A 10,634-nucleotide genomic window follows, 5' to 3' on the forward strand; every position below is an offset into this window, starting at 1 on the left:
AACAGTGCAAGTTCCAACGAGCCGAGGGAGGACAATCGCGATTTGGGGACTTCGGGATTAGGGACACACTTGCGAAGAACCCCTTGTGCTACGGAAGAATTACAAAATTCTCCTGGTATAATTGTCAGTTTGCATCCTATGGATAGAAAGTCGATAGGTTGGCACTTTGATTGGATCGCATTGGAGAAGTAAGTACCCGCTTCATCTATTAGTTATATTTGCATTTAAATACACTATAGTTTTCCCCATGTTGCAGTTATACACCCTCACTTATTTTTTATAGCAACTATATACCCTAAAGTCTTTAAAACTTTCACTTATATACCCTCACTTGCTTTTATCATTATTTATATACCAAAGTTTTAAAACTTGCGCTTAAATACCCTAAAGTTTTTAAAATGGCACTTAAATACCCTAAAATTTTTAAAACTTGCACTCAAAATACCCTCAAATTTGCATAATTAAGGTATTAAAGTGCAAGTTTTATAAACTTTAGGGTATATAAATTCAAGTTATAAGAATTTTAGGGTATATAAGTGCTGTCAAAATAAATTAAAAATAGATAAGTGAAAGTTTTAAAAACTTTAGGTGTATAACTAATGCCAAAAACAAGTGAGAGTATGTAAGTGCAAAGGAAAACAGTAGAGGGTTGTGCAATTAAGCCTTATTTAATGGATCATTATTGTAGTCACCAAAATAGATCGTATACAATCTTTTTTTTTAAAAGGTGTTATATACATTTTTGTATATTAGGTGGCAGTGTTAGAGGCGCACAAAAATATCCGTATTCGAGAAATATTTGTCTGTATATGTTAGGATGCGAATATGGTTACTAAAATCTATAAGTGGGTGGTTACGAATATAGTTATGTAGTCAAATATCTGAATCCGTATCCAAAATACCTGAATATATATTGGTCATATTGTTGCAACAATTTTAATCCTTATATTAATGGATTTAAAGTTAATTTTCATGATTAAAATATCTAGATCTTAGCTTCTCAAATATAAGGCGCATATTAATGAACTCTCTTGTATCATATCAACAATATTTTTTCAACATGATCTAGGATTATTATATCCGTTTTACATCTGCATGTATATTTCCTTATATATCTTAATACATAGCTGTAAACGTATCCTATTTTAGCTAATGTGGATATAAATTTTCCTTACCAACACATTCGTATCGACAATTGAGAAGTGGATACAGATATAATAGGTAGGTATCATATCCGAGCCGTATCCGGACCGAACACACCCCTAGATGACATACATGTTTTATCATATTTACATGTAAGTATGAATACTAGGATATACAATATCATCAATATCCATGTTTGATAAGACTGAAAGCGTATAAATAGTGATCATTAGATCAACAAAGAATTTCTTGCCATACAACTCAAAACCTAACCATTCAGAAACAATAAATTACTCCACAGATAAAGCACACAAATCCACTCAGAACCGACAGTTCATACAAATTTATCATGTTCATTACAATACATAAAGCTACAGTTACATACTCAGCAAAGTTTCAGCTCTTCTAGCTTACGGTGCACATTTTCTGGCATATGCTCGAATTACATCAGAGCGTGCGCTCAAAATCTTTCCTTTACCGTACTATTGCACATTTTCTAAGGCCGCTAATTAACTCGTTTACTTATTGAAATAGCTAGTTATCACGATCCACATTTAAAACCCTGGATATGGCGCTGATGGTCCGCGGTGTCGTCCTGCAACAGCCCCCTATAAGAGAAGCTCCGGCATCACGCCATTTGCTGACATATGAAACAAAATCTTCATCTGAAACACCAGTAGACGCCTGCAAAAGGGAAGGAATTATTAAGATGACCAGATATAACCATAATGTTTTTCGTATTGATAAACAGAAAGATGCCTCAAGCAATTTTTTTCCCTCTTGAAACAGTTGCAATTTATCAGGTGGAAGAGAAGCGGAACGCAAAGGATACAAAGACGTTTGTGCCGCAATAACCTTGAAACTTGAATTAATGTAAATGAAACATTCAGAAGCTTCATTCCCTACAGAAGGCAGGTTATCTAATATCATTAATTCCTTTTTCTAATATCATTAATTCCTTTGTCAGCTACTAATCCACAATAAGCCACTGCATCCAACTTGTACTAACTCACATATTTCTCGTTTCAAGGGAATATATTTTGACACTTAACATAGTTTTTCTGTTGTAACCTATGTTTGCGTCAGGAATAGGTTATGTTGTAGAATTCATTATAACTGTTTATCGATTACAATGAATACAAAGGAGTAAGTTTCGCAGTTTGTAAAACTACTCTTTACAACAAAAATCAAATTACAAACTCCTTAGAAACAAACGCAGGATCGTTGTTTGGATCGCTGCTTGCGCGGGATCTTTGCCTGTGCCGGGAGTGCTTTGACTCGTGGACCACCGAATCACAGATTCTGATTGAATCGTGAGGAGTTTAGTGGTTCTTCCTTCGTTTATCGAAGTAGGAATTTGAAGTGAATATCTTATCAAAGTAAGATGATCACTCTTCTTAAGATCAAGTCAAAGCTCGAATCTCAAGGAATTGCCAGAAGCTCAGGAACTCTGCTCTGTATGCTCTAAAATGCTCAGCCTTCTGCTCTCTGATCAGCCCCTTCAAGAATCGATCTCAGGGGGGTATTTATAACCCCTGGATGAACAGTGCTTCCGAGACAGTGTTTGCTGTCTCGACGGCCGAGACAGTAAAGACCGTCTCGGGTTCCGAGATAGTAAACACTGTCTCAGAAAACTTAAACTGCCTGACAGTTTTGTAACTGCTTTCCCACGTTTTAAAACTCCGTTATTTTGGCAGTTGTCAACGTGATTCTCGCCCACGACATTTCCCATGTTCTTTGGCAGTTAATGGCTACGTGTCGGCGGTTTATAAAACAATTTCTAAGTCTTTGAGAGCTGTCTCGCGTGCGAGATAGTAAACACTGTCTCGCATGGCGAGACAGCAAATACTGTCTCGCATGGCGAGACAGTAAAGACTGTCTCACATGCGAGACAGTAAACACTGTCTCGCGTGCGAGACAGTCCATACTTGTGTTCTTTTGATTTTTGGATGATCTCCTCTTGAGATGTATTTGGATATCTTTCAGCATTTTTTGACGCCTACAGATACACCCTCCAAAGTATTCCAGATTAATTCTTTTATAGAGGAGTCTGGGATACTTTAGATAAGATAGGCGTGACTCACAGTCCCTTCAATACTTGGTTGAGTGGATCGTGGAGAGGGGCTCATAAATGAGTTCAACTCTTGACCTTTTTATCTCTCAATCTATCCAGTGCTTTGTAGAATAGTTAAGATTCTTCCGGTACTACGTTTATCGCCTGACCGTTGTCGAGATCTTGAATCGAAGCTGGAATTTGTACTTGTGAATTCAGCTTTTGTCATCAAATCGATACTGGATTGTTAATCACTGTATCGGTCTTCATAAGAACACAGTTTATACTCATGTATTTATTATTATTTTTTTTTCGAGAAATAGTTAACCTTATATACTCGTTGGGAGGTAGCCAGGTTATTCTTAAGAATATTCTAAGTAATATTCTCCAGAAACTTCCTGTTGAGGGTAGGGAAACAGTTTAGACTCGTATACCTATTGGAGTATTCAGGTTATTCTTAAGAATATTCTAAGTAATATTCTCCAGAAACTTCATGTTGAGGGTAGGGAAACAGTTTAGACTCGTATACCTATTGGAGTATTCAGGTTATTCTTAAGAATATTCTGAGTGATATTCTCCAGAAACTTCCTGTTGAGATTAGAAAAATAGTTTAGACTCGTATACCTATTGGAGTATTCTGGTCTCTTTTTTGTTGGTAGAGGTGAACCCGATGATGGAGAGGAAGAATTTTATATTCTATCTCCTGGTCTCTTGTTTGTTGGTAGAGATGAACCCGAAATCGGAGAGGAAGAATTTTATATTCTATCTCATGTTCTCTTGTTTGTTGGTAGAGATAAACCCGAAATTGGAGAGCAAGAATTTTATATTCTATCTCCTGGTGCAAAAGAAACTCAAAGTGGGATCTCCACTTAGAGAATCTTTAAAGGTTTGACCAAGTATGGAGTTTGAGACTATCCTAACTGTTTAAAGGTTTGATCGCTCAATTTGTGGGCCTCTCGTTCATGGAAAGAATCGAGAGGGGATTTTGGTTTTGGTCTTAACTGTTTAAAGTTTTGACCGTATGGGAGTTTGATACGATCCTAACTGTTTAAAGGTTTGATCGTTCAATTAGTGGACCTCTCGTTCATGGAAGGAATCGAGAGGGAATTTTGGCTTTGGCCCTAACTGTTTAAAGGTTTGACCAAATAGGGATTTAAGACGATCCTAACTGTTTAAAGGTTTGATCGTTCAATTTGTGGACCTCTCGTTCATGGAAGGAATCGAGAAGGGATTTTGGTTTTGGTCCTAACTGTAGGAGTGTTTGACCAAATGAGAATTTAAGACGATCCTAACTGTTTAAAGGTTTGATCGTTCAATTTGCGGACCTCTCGTTCATGGAAGGAATCAAGAGGGGATTTTGGTTTTGGTCCTAACTGTTTAAAGGTTTAACCAAATATGAGTTTGATACGATCCTAACTGTTTAAAGGTTTGACCGTTCAATTTGAGTGGACCTCTCGTTCATGAAAGGAATCGAGAGGGAATTTTGGCTTTGGCCCTAACTGTTTAAAGGTTTGACCAAATGGGGATTTAAGACGATCCTAACTGTTTAAAGGTTTGATCGCTCAATTTGTGGACCTCTCGTTCATGGAAGGAATCGAGAGGGGATTTTGGTTTTGGCCCTAACTGTTTAAAGGTTTGACCAAATATGAGTTTTGTGAGGGGAGATTGATCTAAAGAAATGATCGAATCTCATCTCAGCAAAAGAGTATTCGGAAATCACCGTGGGGATGTAGTGTTTATCACTTTGTTTGTAATGATCGGGTTATCCCTAAGAAAATTACATATAGCATTCTTCCGAGAACTTCCCGTTACATGAACCATCCACCCCCAGCTTCCTTCGCGAAACTGGGTCTAACATCATGTTGAGTTACATGACCGGGTTATCCTTAAGAATATTACATGTAAAAATTCTCAAGGAACTTTACCCAATGGAGTATGAGTCGTTTTTACTTGGCTTGTTTTGCCGTTATGACGCCGGAGTCAATTAAGGCTTGGATTTTGTTTTTGAGTCCGAAGCAAATCTCTGTGGGATGAAGAACCCTTCTGTGGTACGCACAGTAGTTTGGATCCGTAATTCTCTTAGCTCCCTCCTGATCTTTAATATGTGGTAGCTCGATTTTGTCATTGGCGAGGAGGTATTTCAATATGGCTGGAGCTTCATCATTTTCGAAAGAATACTCTTTTTGAAACTTCGGATCGAGAGTCGCGTTCCCAGCGATTGCAGATGTCGTCGGTCGGCTTCTCTCAGCTTTCTTTCTTTTAAGAAAGTGTTCAGCTTGTTCACCGCGTATTTTCAAATCTTTCCAAGTCTCGGATGGTACGACCCCCAGGGCTTCCAGGACATCGATGAAGAGATTATTGTGGCATGTTTGCAGGATGAACTCCTCTGTAACAAGATCTCTGCAATTCATTATCTTGTTACGGAAGCGCTTGACAAAATTATCGACTGACTCTCCGTCTTTTTGCTTCTCATCTAAAAGGGTTCCGATTGACACTTCGGTGTCATCATCGAAAAAATTGCTGAGGAACAAACTTTTCATGTCATCCCAGCAATTGATGTTCCCTGGCTTGAGATGTCGGTACCAATCGAAGACGGGCCCACGAAGGGTGCTAACGAATGACCGGACCATTAAAGCCTCATTTCCAGAGATCATGCCCAAATGAGACTTGAAATAAATCAAGTGCTGAGTAGGCGAGCTCTTCCCATCAAATGGTGTGAAGTTAATCAGATTGAACTTTGCCGGGTACGGTATTGAATCTCATTCTCTTGGATAGGGATAAGGAATACCCGTCTTCTTTACTTCCTGAGCGGACATCAAAGCATTGACTTTGTTTTCAAGATCCTGCATTTTCTTGTCCTCATCTTCATCTCTCTTTGAGTGATATTGAGGAGAAATAATTGGACCACCCCCAGTATTATTAAGAGGTGCGATTGAACTACCCCCAATATCGTTGTTAGGAGGATCCGTTGAACCACCCCCAGTGTTATCGTTATTAGGAGGTGCATCAGCAAAGATGACTTCATCCACTTCCGGATCACTGTCATCTGTAATATTTTGAGTGCGGCGGCTGGATTCAGCTCGCTGACTGGACTCAGGAAGTTGAGACCGTTGAGTTAGCAATTATCTCATTTGTTGAATAGCCAACTCCATCTCCATCTTCATCTCAGCTCTAATTTCTTCACGTTGCTTCGCTAGAGCTTCTTGAAGCATTTGAGCAAACTGATCAGAAGTGATTGTGAACACTTCTTTGGTTTGTCCCGTGCTAGATATTGTATCATCCGAAGCGATTGCAGAACAAGTGTCCGAGAGTTCATCCTCCGAGGACATTCCTTCTTGCATTCTCTTGTAATCTCTACGTCTGATAGCTGCTAACTGGAGTCGAGACATCCGTTGGGCAATTCTTGATTCTCTTGTAATCTCTACGTCTGATAGCTGCTAACTGGAGTCGAGACATCCGTTGGGCAATTCTTGAATTAACTTTTCCTCCCGGTGAAAAGTCGGGATTTGATTCACTTGAATGCCACTTAGATTTTTCTTTATCAGTCATATTGATGGTGACTTCAGGGAATTCATCCTCTTGAACAGCAAGCTTCTTGCAAAAATATCTCGGCTTGGGCTTTGACATTTTGGTGAAAAGTCTCTGGAACATTGGGACTCTTTGCGGGATGGTTTCTCGTTTGGAGTAGTCATATTCCGACAATACTGCTCTAATGAGTCGTGTACAGGAACAATGAGAGCTTATTTCTCGAATAATTCTCTTTCGAAATTTATTCACACCCCAACTTGATAATACGATTCATCGGTATGATTGCCAAAAAATCGTATCGTCTGTTGGCATGACCTCCCAGGTATGACGATGTCTTTTGGTGAATGCGTCTTCTCCTGGGGGTGTAAAACCTTGTTGGCATTCTCAGGACAATTTATTACTGTCTTTGAGCGATCCAAGGTTATGTCGGGAGTCACACGTTTAGAACCACCCCCTTGCGGGTATGGAGTCTTAACGGGCTCCGAATGCTGATTTTGCATAACTCCAGACTTCGGAATCCAAACTTTGTAGAATTTTAGTGGTTCTTTGGCCACCGTTTTCTTGTTTCTTTCTCGTCTTTGTTGTAAGAGAGCACGGGCATAAGCAGCGTTTGCACGACGCTTTTGTATGCGTTCTTTGAGGATTGAGCGAGCCCTCTTGACAAAAGTCCATTCATCCGTCGTTAGTTTAGCAGAGATATGAGTGATTGGTTGTTGAGACAACTGAACCACTCGATGCCTCCTCGACTCTAGGTCCGCGTGATAACGAACCCCGTCGGTTTGTTCCAAGGCCTTGGCTATTTGGCGAGCGCGGCGCTGACGTTGTCTCTGACGAGCCCTCTTCGTCAGTGCCGGTGGGTTTTGATTCGATGACTCTTTAACTAGATAAGAGTCATTGTGAGCAGAGAGGTTGCGAGTAGAATCCTCAGCAATAATCGAGTCGAAAACTTGAAAACCTTCTTAGAAGATGAAATCTTCCTGCATTTGTGAGGCGAGGAAGACTTTGAGGATGAGGATGACAGATATTCCTCAAACTTTGCTTGGTCGAATTCATATTCAACCGTGGACTCAACCAGTATCTTGATCGGCTGCGACACGTCGGTCTCAGCAACAAGACCGTTGGCTCCCACTGTGATCGCCAGTTTGTTTTCGTCGAAAGTTAGTCTCGTTGTGGAATTTATTATATCTTCGGTCGATTACAACAAATTCAAAAGAAATAACATTTTTATAAGACTTCTTTTACACAACAAAAGGAAAATTATAACTTTTTAGAAACAAACGCAGGATCGTTGTTTGGATCGCTGCTTGCGTGGGATCTTTGCCTGTGCCGGGAGCGCTTTGACTCGTGGACCACCAAATCACAGATTCTGATTGAACCGTGAGGGGTTTAATGATTCTTCCTTCGTTTATCGAAGTAAGAATTTGAAGCGAATATCTTATCGATGTAAGATGTTCACTCTTCCAAAGATCAAGTCTGAGCTTAGATCTCTAGGACTCGCTAGAAGCTTCTTGAGGATGTTTGTGAAGAAGGAAGACTCTCTCTCTTGCTCTAATTCACCAAAACTCAAGGCTCTCTGCTCTAATCTCTCTGGAAAATGCTCAGCCCCTGTCAATGATGGCCATAGGGGGGTATTTATAGCCTCCTTAGACGATAACTGAAGAAATAGCTGGTCAATAACTGTCTCTTTAGGCGCGGCAGCTGATGCTGTCGCGGCTAAAGGGCGCGACAGTCGACACTGTCGCGGCCAAAGAGCGCGGCAGTCGACACTGCCGCGGCTAAAGGGGCAGGCAGTTAATGGCCACGTGTCGGCGTTTTATAAAATAGTTTCTGAGCCTTTGAGAGCTGTCTCGCGTGCGAGACAGTAAACATTGTCTCGCGTGTGTAGGCGTCAAAAAATGCTGAGAGGTATCCAAACACAGCTCAAAAGGAAATCATCCAAGAAAGTCAAAAGAACACCAGTAAAGACTGTCTCGCCGTGCGAGACAGACTTTTCTGTCTCGCCGTGCGAGACAGACTTTGCTGTCTCGCACGCGAGACAGACTTTTCTGTCTCGCGCAGGAGACAGCTTTCAAAAGATCAGAAATTGGTTTTGTAACTGCCCCACACGTGGCCACTAACTGTTGAAGAACGTGAGAAACATCGTGGGCGAGAATCACGTTGATAACTGCCAAAATAACAGAGTTTGAAACATGGGAAGGCAGTTAAAACGAAAACTGCCTGCGGTTACTGTTTCCGAGACAGTGTTTACTGTCTCGCGGTGCTGATCTTACGGCCAATCCTTGATAATCAGGCTTTGACTTGATTTCAAGAAGAACGACTATCTTACATCGATAAGATATCGTTTCAATTTCTCACTTCGATAAACGAAGTCAGAATCATAAACCCCTCACGGTTCAATCAGAATCTGTGATTTGGTGGTCCACGAGTCAAAGCGCTCCCGGCACAGGCAAAGATCCCACGAAAGCAGTGATCCAAACAACGATCCTGCGTTTATTTTCTCAAGAGTTGTAATTTTCTTTTTGTTGTGTAAAAGAGTCTTATAAAAAGGCTGTTTTCTTTGAATTTATTGTAATCGACCGAAGATATAATGAATTCGACAACAAAACCAACTTTTGACGCAAACAAGCTGGCGACCACAGTGGGAGCCAACGGTCTCGCTGCCGAGACCGTCGTGTCGCAGCCAACGATCAAGATACTGGTTGAGTCCATGGTTGAATACGAATTCGACCAAACCAAATTTGAGGAATATCTCTCATCGTCCTCTTCAAGATCTTTATTGTCTCGCAAGTACAAGAGGATCTCACCATTGAAGAAGACTTATATGCCAAAGAAAGCACAGAATGAAGACTCTCGCCTGATTGTTGCTGAGGATTTTACTCGCAACACCTCTGCTCACAATGACTGTTATCTAGTTAAAGAGTCATCGAATCAAAGCCCACCGGCACTGACGAAAAGGGCTCGTCAGAGACAACGTCAGCGCTGCGCTCGCCAAATGGTTAAGGTGTTGGAACAAACCGACGGGGTTCGTTATCACGCGGACCTAGAGTCGAGGAGACATCGAGTGGTTCAGTTGTCTCAACAACCAATCACTCATATCTCTGCTAAAATAACGACGGATGAATGGACTTTTGTCAAGAGGGCTCGCTCGACCCTCAAAGAACGCATACAAAAACGTCGTGCAAACGCTGCTCATGCTCGTGCTCTCTTACAACAAAGACGAGAAAGGAGGAAGGAAACGGTGACCAAAGAACCACCGAAACTCTGCCAAGTTTGGATTCCAAAGTCTGGACTTATGCAAAATCAGCATTCGAAGCCCGTTAAGACTCCATACCCGCAAGGGGGTGGTTTTAAACGTGCGCCTCCCGACATAACCTTGGATCGCTCAAAGACAAAAATAAATTGTCCTGAGAATGCCAACAATGTTTTACACACCCAAAAAAAGACACATTCACCAAATGATATCGTCATACCTGGGAGGTCATGCCAACAGACGATACAATTTTTTGGCAATCATACCGATGATTCGTATTATCAAGTTGGGGTTGTGAATAATTTTCGAAAGAGAGTTATTCAAGAAATAAACTCTCATTGTTCCTGTGCGCGACTCGTTAAAGCAGCATTATCAGAATGTGACTGTTTCAAATGAGAAGCCATCCCACGAAGAGTCTCTGTATTGTCAAAGCCTAAACCGAGACATTTCCGCAAAAGAAAATCAGCTGCCCAAGATGATGAATTCCCTAAAGTCACCATCAACGTGGCTGATAAAAGAAAGTCTAAGCGGCATTCAAGTGACTCAAATCCCGACTTTTCCCCAGAAAGAAAAGTCAATTCAAGAATCGCCCGACGGAAGTCTCGACTCCGACCAGGAGCTATCAAGAGAATGCATGAAGGGATGTCATCAGAGGATGAA

At 40.9% G+C, this 10,634-nt stretch overlaps 1 protein-coding gene across 1 annotated transcript in view; it reads right to left on the reverse strand.

The window, feature by feature from the left end:
• Positions 1,378–10,634, reverse strand: part of LOC109832995 (homocysteine S-methyltransferase 2-like) — a 19,189-nt gene continuing 9,932 nt past the window's right edge. Inside the window, exon 7 of the mRNA XM_020400515.1 lies at positions 1,378–1,827. Coding sequence (XP_020256104.1) covers positions 1,678–1,827 — 150 coding nt within the window. The 3' untranslated portion in view covers positions 1,378–1,677. The remainder of the gene's footprint in view (positions 1,828–10,634) is intronic.

Source organism: Asparagus officinalis, chromosome 3 (assembly GCF_001876935.1).
Source record: "Asparagus officinalis chromosome 3, Aspof.V1, whole genome shotgun sequence".
Classification (NCBI taxonomy): domain Eukaryota; kingdom Viridiplantae; phylum Streptophyta; class Magnoliopsida; order Asparagales; family Asparagaceae; genus Asparagus; species Asparagus officinalis.